Raw genomic sequence first — 27461 nt, 5'->3', positions numbered from 1 at the left:
GCCTGTGACGTCAGCACCACCCTGCTACAGACAACTTTTCATGCTTATTTTTAGAAATAATGTCCATGACAAAGATTTACTCTCTTGGTTGTTTTATCAAAAGCCATATATTATAAACAAATACAAATACGCAAACACTGTATAGACCTACAGGCCTTTTGGATAGTTTTTACCTGGGAAATACATTTTGTTTTGCGTTACGGTTGATGTAAAAGTTTTAAAACTGTATGTGTAATTGTGCCTACATAGTATTATCATAAGACATATTTAAATAAGTGTATCGTTCACGTGCACACAGCATGACAGAGTTAAATGTGTTCAGATGAAGAAAAAACCTGACTAAAAATCAATTGATCACGGTAAAGTGACAGTTAATATGTGTGTATTTTTACACATTTGTTCACACGTTTGCATTAATGAGAGCAGAGAAGAGACAGGCTGCACTGTAAGCAGTATCCGCATAATATAGTTTGATTAAAATAGATCAACAAATGAATCTGTTTCGACGGTCTTTACAAGTGAAGGCATTATTTACACACAATGTGAATTACCAATTAGAAAAATACTACAAACTATAAAATACTATTCATGACAATACTTGATTAACTCCAAATACCCAACACAGGCGAGCTTCGCTCCAGACCAGTTCAGCTGGGTGACATATAATGTCTCCGACACCGCCTGTAGTCCCATTTACCAAATTGATAGCAACCGTCTTTTTAAAAAAGAGTTACGGATTTTAAAAATCAGGAGTGTGCTGTAACTGATGTAATTTATATTGTAGAATAAACTGTGAAAGTATCTTGAGTTTGTGTTTGCCACGAACCTTATTTAAGCGATTAAACTGAAATCCCATTCAAAAAACCCATTGACTTTGGGACGAGGGAATCGGAACTGCTAAAATGCTAACTCGCTTCCAGGTTTTTGCATACAAATTGATGTCATGGTTCAGTTCAATTCAATTCAGCTTTATTTGTATAGCGCTTTTACAATGTAGATTGTGTCAAAGCAGCTTCACATAAATGGTCATAGTAACTGGAACAGTGTGGTTCAGGTTTTAGTGTTTAAGTTCAGTTCAGCTCAGTTCAGTGTGATTTAATCATTACTGAGAGTTCAAACACTGAAGAGCCAATTCATCGATGCGTAGCTCTACCAATCCTGAACCATGCGAGGCAGTGGCGACAGCGGAGAGGGAAAAAAACTTCACCTGATGGGAGTGAAGAAAAAAAACCTTGAGAGAGCCAGACTACTCTATTCTGCCTTTAGTTTACCTGAACAGGTAAATTATAGATACCCTACTTAATTAAAAAAAAAAGACTTAAAACAGCATCAAGGAAATCTCACAAGTAAAGTAAATCATGAAATAAGTCAAGATGTGACTATTTGAATAATCATTGATCAATATTATAATATGTGGAACCATCATCTTCACGGTCGTCTGTGTTTTCACAGGATCTCTTCAAATTCTACAGAATGATGAATAAAGATGTATCAGAATAAATCATTTGCTATGTATATCTGTGGATGATAAACAGAGAGTGACTCACGTCTAGTGTGTCGTACTCAGAGCATCTGGAATTGGGGTCAAGGGCCATGTAGGGATCTTCAGGAGGCTCCACCTGACGATGATGAGAGGATTAATTATTCGCTCATCACTGACCAATCACATGTGAGGAGATTTACATACCGCACTGTGCTTTTGTTGTTGTTGTTGTTGTGATCCTCTGTGGTTTTGCTCTTCTGACCGAGTCACTCGCTTCCTGTGAAATGAAGAAGAGGAAATGATCATGAACACATACTGACTCTGAATCTTCAAGTACAGAGTCTCTCTCACCTTATGATGACAATAAAAACAAACACAAAAGCAGATGCAGCGATTCCTGCTGTGATCGAGATCCAAAATGAGCCGCTTTCTGTGCAGAAGAGAGCAAAAAATGTGTTTTAAATCAGAGATGCTCATTATAAACAACACAACACAGCCCAATGGCCGACCGTCAGCTTGGTGTGTCCCAAACTTTCATTTTTCCATACAGTCTCTGACTAGGCGCAACCCTGCTTAGCTTCAGTAAACCAGTGCTGGACTGCAGAGTGATATGATGATCCTCACCTTTAACAGTGACTGAAACAGACTCTGATCTCTGAGAGCCATATTTATTCTCAGCCTCGCAGTAGTATTGGCCACTGTGACTGGAGTTAAAGCTGGAGATGCTGAAACTCTGTCCTGATCCAACAGCTGAGCTTTGATTCTCCTTAAACCAGGTGAAGTTCACAGCAGGAGGGTTTGAGTCGCTGCTGCAGCTCAGAGTCACTGAATCTCCAGACTCTATTACAGCAGATCCACTGACGGACACTGAGACGCTCTTTGGAGGATCTGAAAAACAATCAGCATCAGTGAGTTTGACAGTGGTGAATCTGAGGAGAGTGAGAAGCTGAAGGTCTCGCCGTACATCTGATGTTGAGCGTGAGAGCAGGAGACGGCAGATCTTTCAGATCTCTCACTGCACAGCTGTAGTTTCCAGAATCTTCACTGCTGACCGACTGCAGAATCAGCTGATTCTGACGCACCGATTCTGAGAAAGACTTGCCATTCTTATACCAGATGAAGATTGTGCTGCCGAGATTACAGGAACTTTTACAAGTTAAGACTGGAGAATCTCCTTCAACCACCTCTGCAGGAGTCTCCACTCTGAGATCTGAACACACAGGGGAAATGTGTCACAATTACAGTATGACTGAACAGATTAAATCTGCCTGTGCATAATGAGTTCAACTGTACCTGTCACTGTGAGCTCAATCCCAGGAAAACCCAGAAATTGCTGTTTTTCTACCTTTGTCTCAATTCTGATGCAGTACATTCCTTCATCCTCATGTCTCACATTACTGAGCTTGAGAAAAAACATTTCCTCAATCTGAAAGTAATCAACTCTGCCTGTGTAATTTGGATTATTCAGCAGATTGATGGCTTTTCCTTTTTCTATGTTTACAGTCCAAAATATCTCTGTCACAGTGAGACCATCTGGGTGTTTATAACTGCCTGATAAACGCATTGTTGAACCCTTTAAAACACATATTGCAGTTTTTGAGTACCGAACTTCCCATTTCTGGCTGCAAATGCCTGTAAAAAATAAAATAAGTATTTGTAATGTCATCAAAGTTGAAGAAAAGCAAGTGCTCCATGAATAAAAAGTTATAAATTATAATAAATCTCTCCCTTCATATTGTTTATTTGTTATTAATTCTTTATTTTTCAACAACCCTGTGTATTGTCATCAATCCTTTTCATCCTCTATATAACTGAGTGTCAAAGTTAAGAGGAAAACTGTTATGCAAATGCAGTGCTACTATCATGGCTATCAAGCTCAAAGGCTGATTTTTAAGTTTTTTATAAAGCAGAGATGATGATAAATTTAGGTAAACAGTATCTCGTTATAATTATAGACCATGTCTGACAGTCACATACTGGTAGTGATGGTGAAATGAAGCTTTCTCAACCAGTGAACCGTTTGACTCAATTGTATCTGAAAAATGTTGATTACTCGAAGTTTTGCAAATCAGAGCTCGATGGGGACCCCTGCTGTTTAAAGTGTGGGAAAGCACTGTGTTGCAAAAATGTCAAACGTTCACAACTAACCATCTCAATCATGTAGTAATACAACAATAGTAATATAAACAAATTACCCAATTAATGTAGCTTTTTTTTTTACATATAAGGAATATTATACAACACCGATGACTGTAGTAAAATCCAAGCTATTCAAAAATATTTTCATTTATTGTATTCCAACCACCCTGCACATACTCGTTTCAAGCAGGGTTCGATCCGGGGATTCCTGCATGGGAGGATTGCTCTAAGGAGGAGGATAGGGGAGTGAGGCTTTTGCGTTGAACTCAACAGCTAGTTTCCGTTATACACTGCAATATGTTGTAACATTCATTAAAAATAATTGCAATTACAGTAGTACATTTTATCCATTCATTCATTTCATTTTTGGCTTAGTCCCTTTATTAATCTGGGGTCGCCACAGTGGAATGAACCGCCAAGTTATACAGCATGTGTTTTACACAGTGACTGCCCTTCCAGCCCCAACTCATCTCTGGGAATCATCCACACACACTTATTCACACTCTTACACTACGGACAATTTAGCCTACCCAATTCACCCGTACCACATGTGTTTGGACTTGTAGGGGAAACCAGAGCAGCGGGAGGAAACCCACGCCAACAAGAGGAGAACATGCAAACTCCACACAGAAGTGCCAACTGACCCAGCCGAGGCTCAAACCAGCGACTTTCTTGCTGTGTGGCGACAGCAATACCAACTGCGCCATCGCTTCACCCACGTAGTACATTTTAGTATGCCACAAAAGCTTTTTACTATAAATTACTATTTTATTTTAGTTGAATTACTGGTGCATGTGACCTGTGTAGTGCAATCGATGCCTAAACTCTCACTAAACACTTTACAAATGAGGGTGTTTAAAGCAGTCATGTGGGTATAGGTGAAAATGAAGCTTCGGAAATCACAGATCACGTGATTATAGATAAACGAATCAAGCTCCGGTGTGGTGAAAAATCGAGTCCCCCTTGCAATCGAGTCTGCTTAGGACCCCAATGGACCCCTTAAATTACAGAAATTTCCTTAAATTCAAATTTCTGTAAATCAACAGCTGTTATTTTATGTTTTTCTTTTTCTGGCACCCCAGCTGCTGGAAACAAACTGTAAAATTACAGATTTTTTTTAAAGTGTAGCATTGGATAAATTCTAGGAGAGATGCATCTCCGGCTGGAAGTTAATGAAAAATATTTAGATTATTAAAATAATAGTATGACCGTACAACAATAATTACTATTTTTACATTGCTTTAGGGTTAGGGTTGTGAGATGTTAATAAAATAATATATATATAGGTCAGTGGTTCTCAAACTGTGGTACGTGTACCACTAGTGGTACGCAGGCTTCCTATTAGTGGTACGCGAAGGAATGGTGTATGTCATGTACATGCTACACACATTTAAAAATGTATCAAAAATAATGTATATAATATGCCATATATGACATGAAGCCTATATTTCTGAGGGAATTTGCCACGTTTTTTTAACTGTGCAGATTTATAGCTGCTTTACTAGGCCAACTACGCTATTGTAATTCAATACTGCTCATTTTGGTGGTACTTGGAGAGACAATTTTTTTCTGAGGTGGTACTTGATGAAAAAAGTTTAAGAACCACTGATATAGGTAATTTAATAAATAATATAAATAGTTCTAGGCAGCACAGTAGCTCTGTGGTTAGCACTATGTCAGTTGGCATTTCTGTGATTCTGAGTTTGCATGTTTTCGCCATGTTGGTGTGGGTTTCCTCCGGGTGCTCCGGTGTCCCCCACAGTCCAAACACATGCGCTATAGGGAAATTGATTAACTAAATTGGCTGTACTGTATGTGTGTGAATGAGTGTGTATGGATGTTTCCCAGTGCTGGGTTGTGGCTGGAAGGGCATCGCTTGTATAAAACATATGCTAGAATAGTTGGCGGTTCATTCCGCTGTGGCAACCCCTGATAAAGGAACTTAGCTGAAAGACAATAAATAAATAAAATCATTCTAGTTAACATCTGGCTGCAGCTGTATCCCTTCTAGCAACAATTGTAGAATCGGCTTATCTTTATTAGAAAGATTAAAAATACTGGAGAAATACAACATTTTTAAAGTGGATGATAGTAGGATAAAACGGTAAAATGTGGGAGATACCGAATAGGTGTAGTGTCTTCAGATTTACTGCTTCAGTGTTTGCTTTGATTTATTTTGTGTATTTATTTTTATATTTCTTTTTTTTTTTTTTTTTTTGGTAAATACATAAATAATACAATATCACAATATCATGCTCTCTTCACTCATACTATTTAAAATGCCACCTAGTGGATTGCAAAAACTTAACAAAAAGACCAAAATGACAGCAACACCCCACATTACAGGAAGTGTCCAACAAGACAAAATCGATCTATTTGAACTATACTTGATGATCTATCATAATATTTAACAGTACTTAATGTGTAAGTTCTGCACAGCATTTAGACTCACCGGGAATCATGAGCAGAGAAATTATAAATGAAAGACAAAACATCCTGAAAGACATTAAAACAGAACTGTAAGCACACACTAAAGCTTTTCTGTAGGCTACATGTTATCAAAGACACACTGATCATTTTATCATATAGTAACCAGTCATTACTGAAGCAGAAGCTAATTTTAATATTCAGATGTGTATCTTACCTTGCTTTACTGCGGTATTGAAGCACTGAACAGAGAACTGGTGATCATGATGGACGGAAAACTTCAACAGGTTTCACTTCCTGCTTCCTCTTTTTCTTTTATTTTAAAGCGGTCACACTTTACAATGTTTTATTAGTTTATGTTAGTTAATATGCAGTAACATGAACTAATAATAAACAATACATGTACAGCATTTAACAATTAATCATAGATCAACTTTTACTATTGCAATCTATATTCATACTTGGTAACAGGGGCGGACTGGCCATCTGGCGGACCGGGCACTTTCCCGGTGGGCCGACGTACTTTTTGGGCCGGGCTGATCATCGTCTTATGATCTGATCGGCCCATAAAAGGCTTAGCAGCCTATCGCCTATTTTCTGCCTTATTAATTGACGCAGCTGTGATCTGTGACTCTCTGAAAGTAGATGCCTTTTTTCCCGGACAGACAGACCGGGCCGGCCCATGTGACATTGCAGCCCATTGGCTCTTTTCTTTATTGACATTGGGCTGGTCCAATCACAAACTCCTATTTTGGGCTCCGTGTGGGCGTGCGTCGTCTGTGTGTATTTGTCAAAATAGTCGAGAGTCAGAGAGAAGAAACGCAAGGGAGGCGCAGAGAAATAGCGGGAAATACACCAGCGTTTCATTTAACGGTTCTGAGAAGTTCTCTGTTCATTCTAGTATAGGGCTAAAAGCGCAAATCACCTGACCACACACTCTCTGCCAAGAGCTGGCGGGTGAGCATAAACCCCAGATGAGAGTATAGTGCATGTCAGACAGTTCATCTGCTGGATGATCTCATCTCACTATAGTTGTTAAACGTGATATTGAATTCATCTTGTTGTTTTGGCTGAGTGCAAAGATAAGTTAATATATTAATTTATGTAATTACGTACACTGATTCTGCACATTGACTGATTGCTTACCTTTATTATATAAATTTATTGTACGTTATACTGTTATAATGGCCATTATTGATTATTAAAACTGATATTCTGCTAAAGAGACAGGGTAAAGTTTGTTCTTTTCAAAGAAAATGAAAGGAGACAGTTATATTTAAGCCCTGTTTTGTTATAAATATGCAGTGAAGATGACGCTTATATAAATATGCAGCTACACGAGGCTGTTTGGTGTCTGTTAATCACAATATCAAAATGAAACAAATTTGACTTATATTATGTTTTCATTGTTTAGATAGTGAAACAGCAAGCAGGATTAGGTGAATGAGGTTATAAAGTACACTGTTCCCTATGAAGATTTACCCATGCATTAGCAGGCAGTTTTTGTTATGTTTATTATTGAATATAGGCTGAGTGAATAGTGTATTGAATAAGCTAAATTGGCTGTAGTGTATGAGTGTGTATGGGTGATTTCCAATATTGGGTTGTGGCTAGAAAGGCATCTGCTGCATAAAACATACCTGGAATAGTTGGCAGTTCATTCCACTGCGGCAACCCTTGATAAATAAGGGACTAATGCCAAGAAAAAGAATAGTGTATTTTTTAGAACTCAACAAATATCTTTATGGACAATATACAGAAATTAAATTGATATTAAAGTTTGTATTTATTCATTTCATATATATGGCTTTTGTGTTTTATAAAATATGAGTTGATAAAAATATTGGACGTGCATAGATAGATAGCATTTTGATGGAATGTAGTAGGCCGCTCTGGCCCAAAATGCCAGGGCCGATTTTTTGCCCCAGTCCAGCCCTGCTTGGTAACATTATAGCTGTGTATAATGGACCAAGAATAAACATCTTATCCATTAACTAAGTTAACAAAGATGAATAAATCATATTGAGTGTGATGTTTGTTGTTTGTTCATAGCAAATACATTAACTAGCAATAACTAAAACAGTAAATAAACAAATATGCAGAACAAATAGCAAATATTTACTATTTACTGTATTGACTATTGACTATACCATGACTATTTATAATGAGAGAGACTGACTGATGATAAACACACACACTTGCGTCACTGTTCTCGCTTCCTCCATTTATTTCTGCTAGTGCTAACTTCGTCTCTGTGTATGTGGGTAGACTCGACTTTAATAGAGAGCTCAGAGAGAAGTGTTGAACAGAATTTATCTCACTATTTACTATTTATACTTTTGAGATTCTTAGCTGAACTATTTTAAGGAGCAGCAGTTGACCAGATTCAACCAGCACAGACCAGCAGCCATACGGTCAAAACAAAGCTAATCACAAACTGTTTGTTTTTGTTTGCTTGTTTGTTTTTTGAATAAATCTCAAAGGATGAGTAAAGTCTGGAAGCTCAAAATCTAATTTTACATTATATATTTTACAACCTGTGACGCAGTGGGTAGCACAATTGCCTCACAGCAAAAAGGTCGCTGGTTCGAGCCTTGGCTCAGTTGGCATTTCTGTGTGGAGTTTGCATGTTCTCCCCGTGTTCGCATGGGTTTCCTCTGGGTGCTCCGGTTTCCCCCACAGTCCAAAGACATGCGGTACAGGTGAATTGGGTAGGCTAAATTGTCCATAGTGTGTGTGTGTGTGAATGAGTGTGTATGGGCATTTCCTAGTGATGAGTTGCGGCTGGAAAGGCATCAGCTGCAAAAAAACGTGCTGGATAAGTTGGTGGTTCATTCCACTGTGGCGATCCCAGATTAATAAAAGGACTAAGCCGAAAAGAAAATGAATGAATGAATGTTTTACAAAAAAAATGTTTTTTATTTTTATTTTGAATGTTTTACTAATTTTGCCTTATTAAGATTAACCTAATTATAATTATTTCCATTCCAAAGAGCATATGTAAGCTTATATAAGTGAATATATAAGGAAATCTTAAAAGAAATAGCAATACACACTCCTTCCCAGAGAATTTTTTTTTTAAATAAAGAAGAAGAGGGATTGTCTCTTTAATCAAATATATACAACATGTACACCATATGTATCAACCGTATAAACAAACACTTGCTTGTTTTACAAAGGCAGTGAGACAAAAACATACATTAGAAATAAAAACAGATTTTCTCAGAGTTTTTGCAAACCTAATGCTGACAGTTTTTTTTTATGAGTTTCAAGATGGGTCTCCATGTGGCTAGTAACTCTACTTTTAATATTATATTTGTACACGGTCAGGCCCTAAATTATCCATACTCCAGGTAATCTCTCACTTACAGGTCTTGTTCAAATGTAAATATAAGCTGAGAAGAATTTTCCCAGTAATGCCTCTTCATGGAAGAAGGCTGTGTAATTTCTGGTGAAAAACAATCTTGCTGGTTGAATAATTAACATTAATTAATTATTATTATTAATTATTGAATAATTAACTTAATAAGTAACATTAAGTCAAAATTTGTAATGGGTATGAATTGACTGTGTGTATATATATATATATATATATATATATATATATATATATATATATATATATATATATATATATATATATATATATATGTAACGAAATAAATATATACCATGTTAATAGTTCAGTATTAAATCCTGCTTTAATGGGAGTGCAGTTCCTGTTAGTTCGCCGGTGGCGCTATTGCGCACAGAGTCTGTGTATAGACTGCAGCAGAGTTAGAGAAGAACGGCATGCACTAAATTCCAGGGGTTTCATTACCACGACGTAAAATGGGCGTGGCTCGGTCGGTGTTTGGGAAACGCCCCCTTAAAAAAAAACAATACTGAGAGGTCACCGATCATGCGCAGTACAGGTTATTTTTTAGCGCGGTCATTTTAAACAGGATGATTATGGATAAAGAACCTACCGCGGTGGATAACGAGGGAAAAAACAATCATACAGGTTATTTTTTTGTTTTTATAATGTTATATTTTAAAGATTTCATTAGCAAAAACGGCTGACCTCGTTTTACTCCGTTTTACTGTCTCTGGGCTTTTGTACTTCCATTTTAAACCAAATAATAATGGTTGTGGTAAGATTAACCGTGTTTTTGTAGTTTAAAATATGGTATTCAGTCATGTTTAAACAAATAAATACCACATTTTCTGTAATAAATCGTGGTTAATTTTTCTTTCTCGATCTTAGTTAATTAACATAACTCATATTTATTTTCTATTTTTATTTAAAGTCATCATACACAAAACAACTGAGATCAGGACAGGTATCTGATGTTACTGTATATAAAAGTGATCATACATGAAACCCCTGAGATCAGGACAGGTATCTGATGTTACTGTATATAAAAGTGATCATACATGAAACCCCTGAGATCAGGACAGGTATCTGATGTTACTGTATATAAAAGTGATCATACATGAAACCCCTGAGATCAGGACAGGTATCTGATGTTACTGTATATAAAAGTGATCATACATGAAACCCCTGAGATCAGGACAGGTATCTGATGTTACTGTATATAAAAGTGATCATACATGAAACCCCTGAGATCAGGACAGGTATCTGATGTTACTGTATATAATATAAAAGTGATCATACATGAAACCCCTGAGATCAGGACAGGTATCTGATGTTACTGTATATAATATAAAAGTGATCATACATGAAACCCCTGAGATCAGGACAGGTATCTGATGTTACTGTATATAAAAGTGATCATACATGAAACCCCTGAGATCAGGACAGGTATCTGATGTTACTGTATATAAAAGTGATCATACATGAAACCCCTGAGATCAGGACAGGTATCTGATGTTACTGTATATAAAAGTGATCATACATGAAACCCCTGAGATCAGGACAGGTATCTGATGTTACTGTATATAAAAGTGATCATACATGAAACCCCTGAGATCAGGACAGGTATCTGATGTTACTGTATATAAAAGTGATCATACATGAAACCCCTGAGATCAGGACAGGTATCTGATGTTACTGTATATAATATAAAAGTGATCATACATGAAACACCTGGGATCAGGACAGGTATCTGGTGTTACTGTATATAAAAGTGATCATACATGAAACACCTGGTATCAGGACAGGTATCTGATGTTACTGTATATAATATAAAAGTGATCATACATGAAACCCCTGAGATCAGGACAGGTATCTGATGTTACTGTATATAATATAAAAGTGATCATACATGAAACCCCTGAGATCAGGACAGGTATCTGATGTTACTGTATATAATATAAAAGTGATCATACATGAAACCCCTGAGATCAGGACAGGTATCTGATGTTACTGTATATAAAAGTGATCATACATGAAACCCCTGAGATCAGGACAGGTATCTGATGTTACTGTATATAAAAGTGATCATACATGAAACCCCTGAGATCAGGACAGGTATCTGATGTTACTGTATATAAAAGTGATCATACATGAAACCCCTGAGATCAGGACAGGTATCTGATGTTACTGTATATAAAAGTGATCATACATGAAACCCCTGAGATCAGGACAGGTATCTGATGTTACTGTATATAAAAGTGATCATACATGAAACCCCTGAGATCAGGACAGCTATTTAGTACTGCATATAAAAGGCATTTGACACGAAAGCCCTGCGAATACGTACAGGTATCTGAATCAAACGGCTGTTTTCACAATCTGCGCATGATCCGTGACCTATGCAAATTCACAGATAGGCCACGCCCACCCGATGACGCAGTAGCGGTTACGCTGTACTGAAACCCCTGGAAAAAAGTGCCTGCCTAGGGGGAACTGCTGTGGGTGAGTCGGGTTTGTGTTAGCTCCACACTAAAATATAAAAATATCATTTAAATGATAAATTGGATGCAGTTTTAAAAGTCTATCACACTTTATATACATTTATTGATCGACAGAGTGGGTTTTCTTTTCATATTTGTTTGATTTGAATACTTTTAATCTCATCTTGATATTTTCCCCCATGTGCTTATACAGCAAGTGCTAATGGAGTTATATGTGTTTTAGATGTGGATACTAAGTTAAACCGTGTTGATCTCACTGTTACTGCTCTGTGTGCAGGTAATTTTCTATTATATTTTGTGTTTAGGTATTAAATGTGTTTATTCAGCGATATTAGTTACGCATTTTCTGTATTTTTATATTTCTGTCTTTGTTTTATATAATAATGATTTAAACTTTTAAGATAAATGCAGCAGAGTTAGGGAGAACTGCTGTGGATGTGGATGCTAAGTTAAACCGTGTTGATCTCACTGTTACTGCTCTGTGTGCAGGGCAAAATAAAATCCTCATCCGAGTCCAGTGTGTGTGTATTGCTGAAGGGTGAATGAAGTGGGTTCGGGAGTGAAGTATAAAGGTCACATATATATAAATGGGCTCAGGAGTTTTCTTTATTTAGTGACTTTCACAATAATGTTGGTTTAATGATTTTATTATTATTATTATTATTATTATTATTATTATTATTATTATTGTTGTTGCTTGAACTGACAATACAAGAACATCAGAACAAAGTCCAAGGGATAACAGACAGATGTTAAAAAAGGTCAATAACAAACAGTCATAAAAAATATAATCACATATAAAATAAAAAATAACATACCCTTAGACAGAAAGGAAAATAATCATAATTATTATTATAGTATTAATAATAATAAAATAATAATCCTAAAATAACTGAATTAAACAAACAAAATTAAACAAATTAATGAAATTAAAATGACACAAACAAATAACCATAAAGAAAGCAGCTGAAATCGAGGATCTTTCTTTAAATACATCTGTATTTCAGGAATCTTAGGGGTTTTTTTTATAAGATGAAGTGATTTTAGGAGGGAGTTAAATTCTATTCTAAAATGAGCAATGGATGGGTAATTATTTGTGAATTTCCATTTGTGAATGAAAAATTTGCCATATGAGAAAAAAATAATTATAATGTGTTCCGGGGGTTTATCTTTTGGGTTATTATAAAAAAAAAATGTCTTTTAGACTAAAGCAATTCACAACATTGGCAGAATCAAACATATGAGAACTTCGGAGTGACTAAAACATGTACTATTGTCTCCTCTGCTTGTTTGCAGAAAGAACAGGAGCAGTCAATGTCATGTTGGTTTAATGATCAGCACCTCGGACAGCGGATTCACCCAAGTGGTGCTCGCTGCAGAGCCATTTGAGGAGAGGTGAGCTCCAGAGAGGGGGAGCTTAAGCTTGAGCTCCACCTTTTTTGCACTTCTTCTACGAGTGATGTCACTGGGGGTAGGGTTAGGGGTGGGGTTGGTGTACCACGCGTCACACCTCTACAGCTCACCGACCTGTCGCGCCGTCCAGTGGACGGTACATGTAAGTGCATCATGTCACAAAACATTTTTTAATTGAGAAAATAGAATTAAACAGTAAGGACAGAAAAAAAGTTTAGAGAACAAAACTGAACAGGGGCTTAACAAATAACGGAGTTCAGAGCATTATTGTCCTAAAAAAAAAAAAGTTTAAAGTCGCAATGAAACAGAAGTTAAGATTGTCCTATTTTCCTCTATCATTACATTCATCCACTTGAAGGAGGAAAGGTTATGATATTTGATGAAGTATTATAATAGCAAATAAATTTTTAGAATGAAATAATGAAATGCACGGATATATTGCTCATGCTCTACTATATACATATAGAAATAAATGTGCATTTTGATTGCATGGTGACTTTAAATATCAGATTAATTAAAATTACTAACTCAATTTATTTTGAATAATTTCTGACTTCATGATATTTATAGTAAAAGTGCTCAACTTGTTTTGGGCTGCTGTAAACAAAGCTGTCCTCAATGTCTTATGTCTTGTGGACATGGGGTGTAAATTGCAGAACACACTAAAAGCACAAACACACACACACACACACACACACTGTAATCATAATGGACAAGTGCTGTTTCTCTAGAGTATTTCAGTAAGCAGTTTTTGCTAATCATTAAAGATTGTGGTATTAGTTTTTCTGTTGATTGTTTGCACCAGGAGTTCACAATGTTATATGAAAAAAAAAAACTGTACAGAGTTAACATGGCGTGTGTATCGAATAATACATTCTGTAAGAAAGTGGAAATCTTAGTAATGTTAGTAATGAATATGACTGAGAAAGTAAGTATAAAAAAGACCGTGTGAATGAATCATTCCTTAATATTATAATATGCAGAATCCTCATCTTCAGGGCTGTCCGCGTTTACCCAGGATCTCTTTATATTCTGGAGAAAAAGATGAGCATATGAATGAATAAGATTCCTCAAACCCTTCTTAAGGCTACATCATTCTTAAGTTGTACCTTAAAGAAGATCTATTATGCAAAAATCACTTTAATAAGGGGTTAAACACAGTTGTGTGGCAACAGTTTGTGAATATAACCAGCTTTTGACCAGCTGAAGATAATGTCAGCGAATAAGAGGATTAAACTGTGGAGTTTTAGATGAAGCACAAATGAACAGTGGAGTATCCATAGATTGCCTCTACTGAGACACTTTTGTTCACATTTTCAGTTTTCGCAGAGATAACGCCCTGTTTTCTGCCACTATGCTGACACACAGGCATTTATAGCTCCGCCCTCTTTTTAAAGAAGCACAATTGTCCATACTCTAGGAAAACTTACTTAAAGCTCTTGTTAAAATGTAAATATAAGCTGAGAAGTATTTTTGCCATTTTTGCTTCATGGAAGAAGGCTGTGTAATTTCTGGTGAAAAAAAAACTTGCTGGTTGAATAAAAGTAACATTAAGTCAAAATTTGTCATGGGTATGAATTGACTATATATATATATATATATATATATATATAAAAATAAAAATAAGAGCTTTCTTTATTTAGTGACTTTCACAATAATGTCGGTTTAGTCATTTTGTTATTGTTAATATTATTATTGTTATTATTATTATTGTCGTTGTTGTTGTTGTTGTTGTTATTGCTTGAACTGACAATACAAGAACATCAGAACAAAGTCCAAAGGATAACAGACAGATGTTAAAAAAGGTCAATAACAAACATAGTCATAAGCACAAATGAACAGTGGAGTATCCATAAACTGCCTTCTTCTGAGACATTTTGTTAAAATTCAGTTTTTCACTGAGATAATGCCCGATTTTCTGCCACACAGGCATTTATAGCTCCACCCTCTTTTTAAAAGAGCACAATCTCATTTGAATTTAAAGCAACAGTCACAATTAGGATCTAAGCCTAAAAGAGTGTTTTAGACAGTTATAAAACATTATTCATGTTGTATTTAGTGCTGAAATTTTACACACACATTCTAGGGACATCAGAGACTTATTTTACATCTTGTAAAATGGGGCATAACAGGTCCCCTTTAAGCTGTACTGTGTGTTTTCCGACACTCTCTTAATTAATTAAGTCATACTTTCATAAGGTTGGAATGGACCACTCATACCAAGAAATCAAGTAAATTAAAAACATTTAAATGCAAATTAAATACCCTGCAAGTTAATACCATCTCCATGCAAGTTAATACCATCTCCATGACCAGCAAGGAAAAAATATATACAACATTATACATTATAATATAGAATATATAGAATTATATATATATATTTATATATATATATATATATATAGAGAGAGAGAGAGAGAGAGAGAGAGAGAGAGAGAGAGAGAAAAGTGCGTTAAAAATAAAATATATTATTATTATTATCATTATTATTATTATTAAAACTTCGCTAGAGTGGACTTATTGTAAGATTAGATTGAGATTGAGTAAAGAGTTCCTCATAGTTTTACCATCCATGCCAAACAACTCACATCGTCATACATAAGGTAAACATTAAGCAACCTCTTTAAGTCACAGTTCAAAGAACACACTAACAAATGGTATAACTTTAGTGAGGATGTTAGAGACTTTTAGAGTCTTTACACCCTATTATAGGACAACATTATTTATGAACGCAGCCTAGATGTTTTATCTGTGGATGATAAACAGAGAGTAACTCACGTCTAGTGTGTCATATTCAGAGCATCTAGACTTAGGGTCAAGGGTCATGTAGGGGTCTTCAGAAGACTCCACCTGACAATGATGAGAGGATCAATTATTCATTCAACACTGACCGATCACACGCAAGCTGATTTACACACCGTTTTACAGCGTCCTCTGTGGTTTTTCTCTTCTGACCGAGTCACTCGTTTCCTGTATAAGTAGAGGAAATGATCATGAACACAAACTGACTCTGAATCTTCATGTACAGAGTCTCTCACCTTCTGATCAACAGCCAAATTGAAACTATCAGGATCACAGACGCCACGAAAGCAGCTGCAGTGATTCCTGCAGTAAACATGATCCAAGATGAGCTGCTCTCCTCATCTGTGCAGGTCAAATAGAGCAGGTGTTTATTATACAGACAATAATTACATTTCCAATTAAAGATGTGAATTAGATTCAGCACAAAACTGGAATAACGCATAAAACATTAGTGAATAAAGAAGAGTTTCCGTCTAATGAGCCAAACTGGAGCAAATAGCAGACAGATTGTAGTTTCATGCATTGGGAGATGGTGTTTTTTTCTTTAATAAATGAGTTGTGCTTGACAAAGACGGAATATAATGGCCTCAATATGAAGGCTTTTGGAGGCTTAAGACACTCTTTGGAAACACAGACAAATGCTCAAGACAGTTCTGGAGGTAATAGTATTAATAATAATACTGAACCACTGTGATGACAGACTTTGGCTGAGGAATTTTAGAAATGAGCATTTCAGATGTTTTACAATGTGCTCGAAATGCTGGTTTGTCCATTAATGCATCATATTAAGCTGATTTTTGTGATCACATGATCTGCTCAAAAAAAAAAAAAAAAAACTTTTTTTGATGCACATACTGGAATTTATTTGCTAGATATGTTTTCCTTTAAATTTACGGCCCTTTTTTATACGTCTTTAAACTCATACTGATACTAGGAAGGAAAATAGTTATGAATAAATGGGTTGGGACAAAACCCCCTCTTGTCAAGGACTGGATAATCCTGATTAAAGAGACCCTAATTATGGAAAAGATTGGACATATAATAGGAAAATCCAAGTTATTTCAGAAGCTGTGGGAAATTCCTTTGACCTGTCTTAATGTAACGAAGTGGCTGACACAGAGGGATCCATTTGCAGTATTTTTATTAAACACAGTTTAATAAACAATAGCACACAGATATTGTGCGTGCGCAGACTTACAATCACAGTAGTATACTGTCGTTGGGCTGGCGGCAGGTAAACACGATGAATATGCAGGCATGGGTCAGAGGCAGGCGGCTAGTATCAGAGTCGGTAAGCAGGCTAGAGTTCAAGGCAGGCGGCGAGGATCAAAGTCGGGATTCAGGCTGAAGTACAAGGCAGGCAGGACTGGGTCAGTAAACGAAGCAGGATCACAATGGGAAAGCAGGCAAGGATGAGACCGCTCAGTAGTGTTAGCCGGGGCAGAACAAGATTTCGCAATGAAGCAGCATGCGTGTGTGCGCGTGTGTGTGCTGCTTATATGTGTGAGGAGAGTGATTACTGGATGCGCTTCAGGTGTGTAGGCAATCAGTGTAAGTGGATGACGTAATGTCAATAGTCCGGTGATGATGACCTCTGCTGGCCAGTGAGGGGAATGACTGGGACCGAGTCGGTGACACTTAGAAGTGATTATAAGTCTACTTTTTATCCTTAACTGTGCACACCATGATATTGTAATATTGTATTGAATTTTATATATTTTTATTATATTTTTATATTTTATTGATATTGTTTTTCTTTCTTTTTTTCCTTTAAAAATACTGTATACTGTTTATTATCTACTCATTGCTGCACTGTAAAAAAAACTCCGCAAAAAGGTCAAAAGGCTTACAGAGATATTCTATTAAATTACAGAAAAAAACCTTTTCACAAAATTACAAGCAAAACTGTAAAAATACAGAACAGACTTTACAGGCAAAATTAGAGTTTAGTATTGTTGATAATTTGCATTTAAACTGTGGAAAAAAATAAGGAATAACTGCCATTTTACTAATTATTATGAAAATTATACAGATTATTATTGTAATTTTATAAATTATTACTGTAAATATATAATTTATTAGTGTAATTATACAGATTAATGTGATTTTAAAGATTATTACTGCAATTATACAGGTTATTATTGTAATTATGCAAATTAATGTGATTAATAATTAGTAATAATGCAAGTTATTACTGTAATTATACAAGGCAAGGCAAGTTTATTTATATAGCACATTTCAAAAACAGTGGCAATTTAAAGTGCTTTACATAAACAAGAATAAAAGAGACAAGCATGAATAAAATAAAAACAAATAATATAAGAACAGATGAAAAAAAGTGTAATGTATATGTTTCAAAACTCCGTTGTATCATATTTTCTCATTTTACTCTGGGACTTCCCCATTCTGGTGATCACCAACCATCACCATAAATAGCTTTTGACCTAGATGAGATCAACACAGATGATCCTTACCTTTATTAGTGACTGAAACAGACTCTGATCTCTGAGAGCCATATTTATTCTCAGCCTCACAGTAGTATCGTCCACTATCTAGTGCACTAAAACTCTGTCCAGATCCAACAGCTGAGCTTTGAGTCTCCTTTAACCAGGTGAAGTTCACAGCAGGAGGGTTTGAGTCGCTGCTGCAGCTCAGAGTCACTGAATCTCCAGACACTATTACAGCAGATCCACTGACGGACACTGAGACGCTCTTTGGAGGACCTAAATAACAAGCGTGAATGGTGTGCAAGATACATAGCAATACTCAAATGATGTAATTCAGGATTCATTATAAATATTTCATTAAGTTTTCAAGCATGATTCTAATGAACATGCAAACCTGTTTTCAAATAAAGTGTCTGCTCTCACCTCCAGGTCTAACAGTGATGTTAACTTGTGTAGAGTTGAGTCCCTCGTGTCCGCTGATGATGCACAAATATAGTCCGCCGTCCTCCAGCATGACAGACTCCACATCAAGCATGTTGTTCCCATAGTGCTGACTGTGCAGATGTCCGTCTTTCCTCCAGGTGTAGGTTGGTACAGTCATGGAGGGGATGCATGAACCGCAGCTGAAGAAGATCCAGTCTCCCTCCATCACAACATCAGATTGGGTCTTTACCTCCACCTCCACATCTAGACCAGCAAGAAAACATCTATGCTTAGAGATTCTTGAGGATTGTGATGTCGGAGCAATGCAATAAGCAGGTGTAATGAGCCCTAAATACACATGAACTTCAATCTCAAAGAGATGGTTCACCCAAAAATCCAGAATCGTAGTCAATAAGCAGGGAGATGGTCAAAGGCAGGCAGCAGACATGAATAAACAAAACAAATCAAAGATCGATACATGGCAAGACCAGGCAAGGGAAACATGTCGTAATGTTCACAGCACAGTAATGTATAAAAAGATAAATTAACTAGTAATGAGTCCATGAGCAGCTTCAGCTGTGTGAGTCAAATCAATGGAGACTTGGAGCAGGTGTGTGCGTGTTGCATGACTGGATCTTGTAGTTCATATACCGGCAGATTAGATCTGTGTGTTTACCAGCGACGTGAAAGGATTAGATTGCTGGTGATTGTGACGACAACAACATAGGCTCATTCTGAAATCGTAGCCCTATATACATTTCTGGAGATCCCAAATTATTGACCCGTTAAAGCAGGGGTGGTCAACCCTGTTCCTGGAGATCTACCTTCCTGCAGATTTCAGTTGCAACCCATATCAAGCACACCTGCCTGTAATTATCACGTGGTGTTCAGGTCCTAATTAATTGGTTCAGGTGTGTTTGATATGGGTAGCAACTGAAATCTGCAGGAAGGTAGATCTCCAGGAACAGGATTGAGCACCTCTGCGTTAAAGCAACAAACCCGTCAGAACCAACGACCAAAATATACCAATATCTACAACAAAATTTTCTTAACTTGAAGAATTTTTAAATATTGACTGGCCTCCACAGAGTCCTAAACTCAACCCAATTGAATCTCTTTCATCCTGAATTATGAGACTGTGAATTTTGGATATTTGGACTGGAATCAAGACAAAACTCTAAAGCAATTAAAGCATTTGGTTCATCATAATGTGAGAACTCAAATTAAAGATGCATGTGTAACGAAGGCAAGCTAGTGAGTGCTGTGCAGGTAAACCCCACTCCTCTGACCTCTAAAGATGCTCTAGCGACAGACGCTAGAGGCCATGGTCTTTAGCCTCCTTGGTAGAGCAACCGACTGCCATGCAGAAGGTCGCCGGTTCAATACCAGCTCGGAGCGGGTTGGGTGGGGTTACATTGGTGCCGTGACCCGGATGGGAGTGAGGTTTAGGGGGGTGAGTGTAACGGAGGCCAGCTAGTGAGTGCTGTGCAGGTAAACCTCACTCCTCTGACATCTAAAGGTGCTCTAGCGACAGACACTAGAGGCCATGGTCTTTAGCCTCCTTGGTAGAGCAACCGACTCCCATGCGGAAGGTCGCCAGTTCGATACCAGCTCGGAGCGGGTTGGGTGGCGTTGGACCGGTAGGGTTACACATGCAAACACATATGCTCCACTGACCTGTCACTTCTAAACGGACTCCCTGTGTGTTTGTCCAGTTGTGTCCAGAATCATCCGTGAGCATAAAACTGAAGATACCCGCGTCACTGACTCTCACATCCCTCAGCACCAGTGAACAGTTCCCAGAGTCCGTCATAAACTCCACACGGCCTGCAAACGCTGAGTCCTGAGAGACTGAGAGCTTCTGCTTTGCTGCTTTCTCATGGAGCCACTCTGCAGAGCTCACCTGCTTCCCGAAACCATATCCATCATATTTACAGGGAATGAGCACCGTCGACTGCCGAACTACACACATACTGCTGACAATATGAGAAACCTCATACTGCACACCTGCAATACACACATATGTAATTAGATACAGAGTATATATGCATTAAAAGAGGTCTGTGCATTCTTGATGTGAAAAGTCATTCTTTTTGTCCATATAATTTTGCTTGTTTTATGAAAAAAATCACTTAATTTTGACTTACTATTTCTGAAAACAAAACATTTTTAACTTGAATAATTTTTAGATATTGACGGGCCTGCACAGAGTCCTGATCTCAACCCAATTGAACCCCTTTCATCCTGAATTATAGTTGAGACTGTGAATTTTTGATATGTGGACTAGAAACAAGACAAAAACTCTAAGTAAGAAAAGTATTTGGTTCATTATAATGTGAGATTAAACATTATAAAGGGATTACAGGGATTTCTATAGCATTAAAGGGATTTTTCACCCAAAAGCGGAAATGATCTTATTCTCTCTCATGTAGTTGTAAACCTTTAATAGTTTCTTCTGTTGAACACAAAGGAAGATGTTTTGAAGAATGTTGGTAGCTGGCACCCACTGACTTCCATAGTAGGAAATAAATGAATTAATATGGATGTCAATGGGTGTCAGCATTTTTCGAAGTATCTTCTTTTGTGTTCAACAGAAGAAATAGACTCAGAAAAGTTTTGAACAAGTAAAGAATGAATAAACATGCAACCTAATCTGCTAAGACATTAGTAAACATTAGTTTTTTGTTGTCACACAAGTTTTCTTGGACAATGTTTTATGGACTTTGAGTGTTTCAGAAACTCAAAAATCTTTTTCTGATATTAATAATAATTGAATTAATATAATAATGATCATTTTTGGGTGGACTAACCCTTTATAACCTGAAGATTCTCAAACTTTTGAAAGGGGTTATTTAAATATCATTAATTTTCCTTCGGCTTAGTTCCTTTATTCACCAGGGGTCGCCACAGAGGATGTTTTACACAGTGGATGCCCTTCCAGCTGTAATCCAGTACTGGGAAACACCCATACAGTTATTCACACACGCTCATGGCTAATTTCATTTATTTAATTCACCTATACCGCATATGTTTGGACTGTGGGGCAAGCCGGAGCATCCGGAGGAGAGCAAGCAAACTCCACACAGAAATGCCAACTGACCCAGCCAAGACTTGAACCAATGACCTTCTTGCTGTGAGGTGACTGTGCTAACGACTGAGCCATAGTGTCGCCCTAATTTAATACCTTTTATGTTAAATAAATATGCATCTTCCACATGTCCCTACACTGAAAGAAATTACTTTTTGTTGTAAATAATAAATTTACTCTCTTAATTTTTAAATTGTAGCGTCAAGGATAACTAGAATTTTCTAAGTAAATATTTAATATTTAGAAATTTACTTCATGCAATAAATTAAACGAGTGGAAATAGTTACTTGCGATATTTAAATATGTTGCAAACTTAGTAATATTAAGTACATTTTAATAATTGATATGTCGTAATGGATGTGTAGTTCCCAGAATGCTTTGTATGGGACTGAAATAAGAGTGGAATATTTTGAAAATAAAAGCAATCGTATTTGTTTAAATTTAAGAGACTTTTTAAAGTTTATTCATTATTAGTTAGAGTTTGAGTAGAGTTTGAGTAAATGTTATTAGTTTTCCGGTTACCACCTTTCAGAAGAGCAGCACTCATGCTTTGAATCTTGGCATTTTTTCAACATTAATGTTTAATGCTTCACTCAAAGAGCTATGCTAACACTAATTCTATAAGATTAGTAAGGATTTTTTAAATAAATTTGCTCTTGGATTCAGTTTGCTTAAACTAAAGTGAGATAACAAATGCCAAGTCAGTGGAAATGTGGCTTTTAATTAAACAAGTGATGCCAGATGTACTCATTTGTAACTAATAAGATTTATTTAAATTATTTTTAAAAATCAGTGTTCTTTTTGCTAAAACATGAACTTGACATCTCAATCAAAGATAATCAATTAACTTTTACTTTGTTAATTTAGGAGTGTTAGATTAAACAAGTAAATTGTACATGATGTTGACAAGTTAATTGTATCTGATATAAGAATGTAAAATTTACTGGTTTTTACTAATGACTGGTATATATACACACACACACACAAAAGGAACAGTAACAGTCACTTAATGAAGCAAGTAACACACACATACACACACACACACATATATATATATATATATATATATATATATATATATATATATATATATATATATATATATATGTGTGTGTGTGTGTGTGTGTGTGTGTGTGTGTGTGTGTGTGTGTTACTTGCTTCATTAAGTGACTGTTACTGTTCCTTTTGTATGTACTCTGAACTGTTTACCAAGTTTCCTTTACATGCACACACATATACATGCACACATGCACAAACACACGCTCCTGCCAGTATTTGACTATATTGTTGTTGTTTTTGGTATTTTTGGTATTGTTTGATAGGTTTTTGTATTTGTATAACTTCAAATTGTGTACCTTTTGTACCTTTTGTATATTCTAATAAATAATAATAAATAAATAAATAATGTAAAATGTACTGAATTTTTTAGTCTAAATTGTTATGAGGATATTTTTAAGTAAATCTTAAGAGTTATTTTTCAGTGTACTGCAAGAAAAATAGCATGCTTGTTTGACCTGTCTTATTTTATTAACATTATTGCCAGATTCTGCAACAGGTTCCCAGACTTCTACATATTTTGATTTGATCCACTCCCAATGTTGAATATAGTATTTAACATATTCAGAGGTTGATCAACAGTATTTGCACAGGACTCCTCATTCATGAAACTTCATTAGGAATAAATACGCCATGTCTCTTCTAAATGATATCTTTGAAAACTTGAGCCTGTTTCCTTGTGACTGTAAATAGCTAAGTGTGAAAGTAAAACCCCAAACTGTGGGTGTTTGCTGAAGTGACACAGGGTGATGAAACTTTCCAGCAAATGTGCTGCCAGTGAAGCAGTTCTGTTTCAGACTAATGTAAAAATGTCTTGCATAAAGATGTACAAATGTGTCCTCTATTTGCAGATAAAATGTTACCTGTTGACATCAGAGAGAACCAGATGAAGGACTGAAGCAGAAGAGCTGGACAAACCTGCAAGACAGCAAAACCTTCATCATTATTATTCGTCTTACTTGAAACTATGCTCTTGTCTTCGGCTCGTCATTAATTTAAAAATAGCTTGAGCGTTCCAAAACTTCTTTAGACAAATGAGATGTCAATGAGCATCAGGAACTGCCTGCAGCAAAAACAAATTTGGGGGTCAATTGGGGCCCAATTGGATGTCAGGGGTGACCAGTGCCACCCGGGACACCCCTCTGGCTCCGCCACTGCCTTCATGACATCTCCGGTAAACCAGAGCACCCAGAGGAAACCCACGCCAATACAGGAAGAACATGCAAACTCCACACAGAAATTGAAAAGATCTTGCTGTGAGGCGACAGTGCTAACCACTGAGCCACCATGCTGCCTAACTACCCTCATTCATTCATTTATTTTCCTTCAGCTTAGTCCCTTATTTTATCAATGGTCAACACAGCGGAATGAACCGCCAACTATTCTGTTTTACGCAACGGATGCCATTCCAGCCGCCACCATTCCACCCAGCTACCCTCATCTTATAGTAGTTTAAAGTAAATATTATAGTGTTTTTGAACCACAATATGGTAAAGCACTTAATTAATCTGTAGCGTTGACTTTATAGTTACTATAGTTACAGAACAAATACAGTAATATAAACGACTAAATGATTAAATACTGGCGGTTCATTCCGCTGTGGTGACCCCTGATTAACAAGGAATGAATGAATGAATAAATACTGTAGTTAAGGGTGTATAACTATAGTGTATATTATACTACAATACACCACAGTTTACTGTAGTCAAGACTGAAGTATACTACAGTATTTATTACAGTTCACTATAGTTAATACCACAGTATATTGGAGCGTTCATTAGCAAAGAGTTACACTTGTACTATACTTTTACACATTGTGCTGATTTCCCTTTATTTAATTACCCTAATTAAACAAAGTTAAGATCAGGATCCTCCCTTAGCTATATTTCTTAGCAAGAGTTTAGTTAAAGGATCGTCTTTAAAGAACGTAGTTTGCAAAAGAATAAATTAGAGCATACTTTACCACACAGGGTAACTTAGATGGGTTCTGGAAAATGAAGTCAATGTCCACTCCAGTGAAGAAAATTAATAAAATACACTTTTATTAATAAAATAAAATCCAGTGAAAAAGTAGAACAAACAAAAGACAAACAGAAAACAAGAAATCGTTACTTTGCCTCTCGATAGAGACAAAGGGCAACCAACCTCAATGAACAGAAGTCGGGAAGCGCAAAGCTGGTCAGAAAATGCTCAGCTTTTATACTCACAAAACCAGGTCAGGCACATATAATAGTGTTCATAAATCATGCAAAAACTGCTTAACTCATACATTCAAGGAGCATGCTAAATCACTTGAACAATAGGAAGACAGATATATGAGTACATAGAAATCAATACATGGGCCTCTTTAATATCAGCCTCACTTCCCTCAGTTATGCCCCAGATTTAGGTGTTCGAGCTCGGCAAGGAGCTGGGTAGAGAGCTCTGTAGAAGTACGAGGAGGGGGTTCATTTAAAGTACAAGGGAGGGGGTAGCCTGAGGTACCTAAGGGTTCACAGAGAGTTCGTCCAGCTGGTTTGTTGATTAGGCGCGCCCTCTGCCGGAGCCGCCTGTTTTGTCTCTTACGTTTCACTTCATCACTAAGAGTTGTGCTTTTACGCATAGGAATATCAGAATACATCAGTGATCTTTTGTGTCTCACATGATTAATGTCATCTGACCCATCAAACATCACAACATTTACTGTAGTATTTCTTTTATGTGGCCTGATATGTTGTCGTAGTCTTAAAATTGTAGACATTTCTAAGCAGCTGGTCTCAGATCAGTCATTGTCACACTCTCAAAAAAATTAGGGGAAGTTGAAATATTTCGAAATACGCATTTAATTCTGTCATTATTTTGATTGAAAATGGTAAAGACGTGTTTCTAAACTTTATCATATCCATGCTTGACTTACAACTGAGAATAAACCACCCAACTGCGTCTTTTTACCATATATGCTAAAACAATGCAGTACAGAAAGTAGGGTAACTTCAATGGGTCAAACCCAGACATAAACATAGAAATAAATAAGATTTAAAGTGAAATGTTCTACCATAATCCTGAAGTCTTCAAATGTTGACGATCAAAACTGCCAGCAGACGAGAAGTCGAACCCTTTAACGAAACAGGATGACTACTAAGACTAAAATATTACATCCTCTTTTCCTTGATATCATGGTAAAACTTAAGTTGTTAAAACTGCTGACGCTTTTAAACTGTCATAACCACAGACAGTACAGCAGCTCTAAAGACACCAAACATCATCATTGATATAATTTATACGGTTAATAAATTGCATTACAGTAGTTTTCACAAAGTAAGGATACCTCAGACTGAGGCAACTGCTGGAAAAGATAAATAAAAAAACAAAAAGGAAAGGAAATTACATTTGTCAAAATGTCACACTAAGAATATTAAGTTTAAACACACTCTGTCTGTTTACATTTACATTTGGGAAAGTGATATTATTGGTTAGAACATTTCTATTTTGAGTGAATTTGTCTAGAAAACCATTCATTTTCTTTTCGGCTCATTTTTTTTATTAATCTGGGGTCACCATAGCAGAACATCTGGTGAAAACTACATTACCCATGATGCTCTACAGAAAATTCCACCAATCAGAAAGCCACAGTTAGCAAAGTGCCAAAAAATGACATAAATCAGTGTTTATGATCAAAGTAATTAAATATTTGAACATAAGTACATCTATATTTGCAATAATAAAAGTAAAATATATATTTTATACCTTCAAATAATGAACAGTTTTGTTTTTCTCCCCAGGTCTAATTAATAAATATAGAAAAATACACATGAAGAACATCATAGCCAACGTATTCAGCTTATGTTTTACGCATCGGATGCCCTTCCAGCTGCAACCCATCACTGGGAAACATCCATTCACTAATGTAAATTTTAACATGCCCAATTCCCCACTATCACATGTCTTTTGACTCTAAGAAATGCCAACTGAGCCAGCCGAGGCTCAAACCAGCGACCTTCTTGCTGTGAGGCAAATGTGCTACCCATTGCGCCACCGCATCGCCCTTTTAAATTATATATAGCAAAGTGTATATTTGTTAAAGCTACAGTAATAAATTGGTAAAGCAGGCTATAAGTGGATTATATTGTTTCAGTACGCAAAACAAACCTATTTCTGGAAATTTAAAAAAGGTTTAATTGCAATAGAGGAATTACCAACCAACATCACACGACATCACACGCGTTCAAATGCGCATAGTGGCTGCAAAAAAAAGGCGAGTTGCGATGGCAAACATGTCGTGTTGTGAGGTAGGATGCCAAAATTGATAGTCCAAAAATTAAAAAAATAACTAGATTCTTAAAGT

The 27461-nt window shown here is 36.4% G+C and overlaps 2 protein-coding genes and 1 long non-coding RNA gene across 11 annotated transcripts in view; 1 reads left to right on the top strand and 2 right to left on the bottom strand.

Annotated features, from left to right (window-relative positions):
• LOC137495979 (uncharacterized) overlaps positions 1–25202 on the top strand; it is a 71320-nt gene extending 46118 nt beyond the window's left edge. Inside the window, exons 1-5 of one of the 5 annotated variants that reach the window (XR_012382834.1) lie at positions 9988–10052; positions 11821–11909; positions 12132–12185; positions 13205–13303; positions 19152–21066. This is a non-coding gene — a long non-coding RNA (uncharacterized lncRNA). Of the gene's footprint in view, positions 1–9987; positions 10053–11820; positions 11910–12131; positions 12186–13204; positions 13304–19151; positions 21067–23988 lie in introns of those variants that run through there. The other 4 variants (XR_012382837.1, XR_012382823.1, XR_011016001.2 and 1 more) reach the window with 4 other exon arrangements.
• zgc:172106 lies at positions 358–6718 on the bottom strand. 3 transcript variants are annotated; one of them, XM_073945405.1, is made up of 10 exons: positions 6511–6712; positions 6267–6383; positions 6075–6118; positions 2777–3115; positions 2448–2693; positions 2108–2371; positions 1835–1913; positions 1688–1760; positions 1548–1619; positions 358–1466 (listed from the first exon to the last, which is right to left on the bottom strand). In XM_073945405.1, exons 3-10 carry the CDS (start codon positions 6115–6117, stop codon positions 1392–1394), a joined length of 1191 nt encoding a protein of 396 aa, XP_073801506.1. In that variant the 5' UTR covers position 6118; positions 6267–6383; positions 6511–6712; the 3' UTR covers positions 358–1391. The 3 variants fall into 3 exon arrangements, with proteins under 3 accessions (XP_073801506.1, XP_073801566.1, NP_001108035.2); XM_073945465.1 differs by lacking the exon at positions 6075–6118 and having other exon boundaries at positions 6511–6718; NM_001114563.2 differs by lacking the exon at positions 6511–6712 and having other exon boundaries at positions 953–1466; positions 6267–6317.
• On the bottom strand, positions 13286–26278 carry si:ch211-286b5.6. Of its 3 annotated transcripts, XM_068221953.2 has the most exons (9): positions 26172–26278; positions 24001–24055; positions 20671–21000; positions 18994–19257; positions 18598–18846; positions 16360–16465; positions 16240–16291; positions 16100–16171; positions 13286–14353 (listed from the first exon to the last, which is right to left on the bottom strand). In XM_068221953.2, the coding sequence occupies exons 1-9, from the start codon at positions 26172–26174 to the stop codon at positions 14279–14281; spliced, it is 1206 nt and encodes a 401-aa protein (XP_068078054.1). In that variant the 5' UTR covers positions 26175–26278; the 3' UTR covers positions 13286–14278. The 3 variants fall into 3 exon arrangements, with proteins under 3 accessions (XP_068078054.1, XP_073763406.1, XP_017212145.2); XM_073907305.1 differs by lacking the exon at positions 20671–21000 and having other exon boundaries at positions 26172–26262; XM_017356656.4 differs by lacking the exons at positions 13286–14353; positions 16100–16171; positions 16240–16291 and having other exon boundaries at positions 16299–16465; positions 26172–26262.
• Positions 26279–27461: the final 1183 nt, after the last annotated feature.

This window comes from Danio rerio, chromosome 1 (assembly GCF_049306965.1).
Source record: "Danio rerio strain Tuebingen ecotype United States chromosome 1, GRCz12tu, whole genome shotgun sequence".
Classification (NCBI taxonomy): Eukaryota; Metazoa; Chordata; class Actinopteri; order Cypriniformes; family Danionidae; genus Danio; species Danio rerio.
The sequence above is the reverse complement of the archived record's forward strand: the minus strand, read 5'-3'. Positions and strand labels throughout refer to the sequence as shown.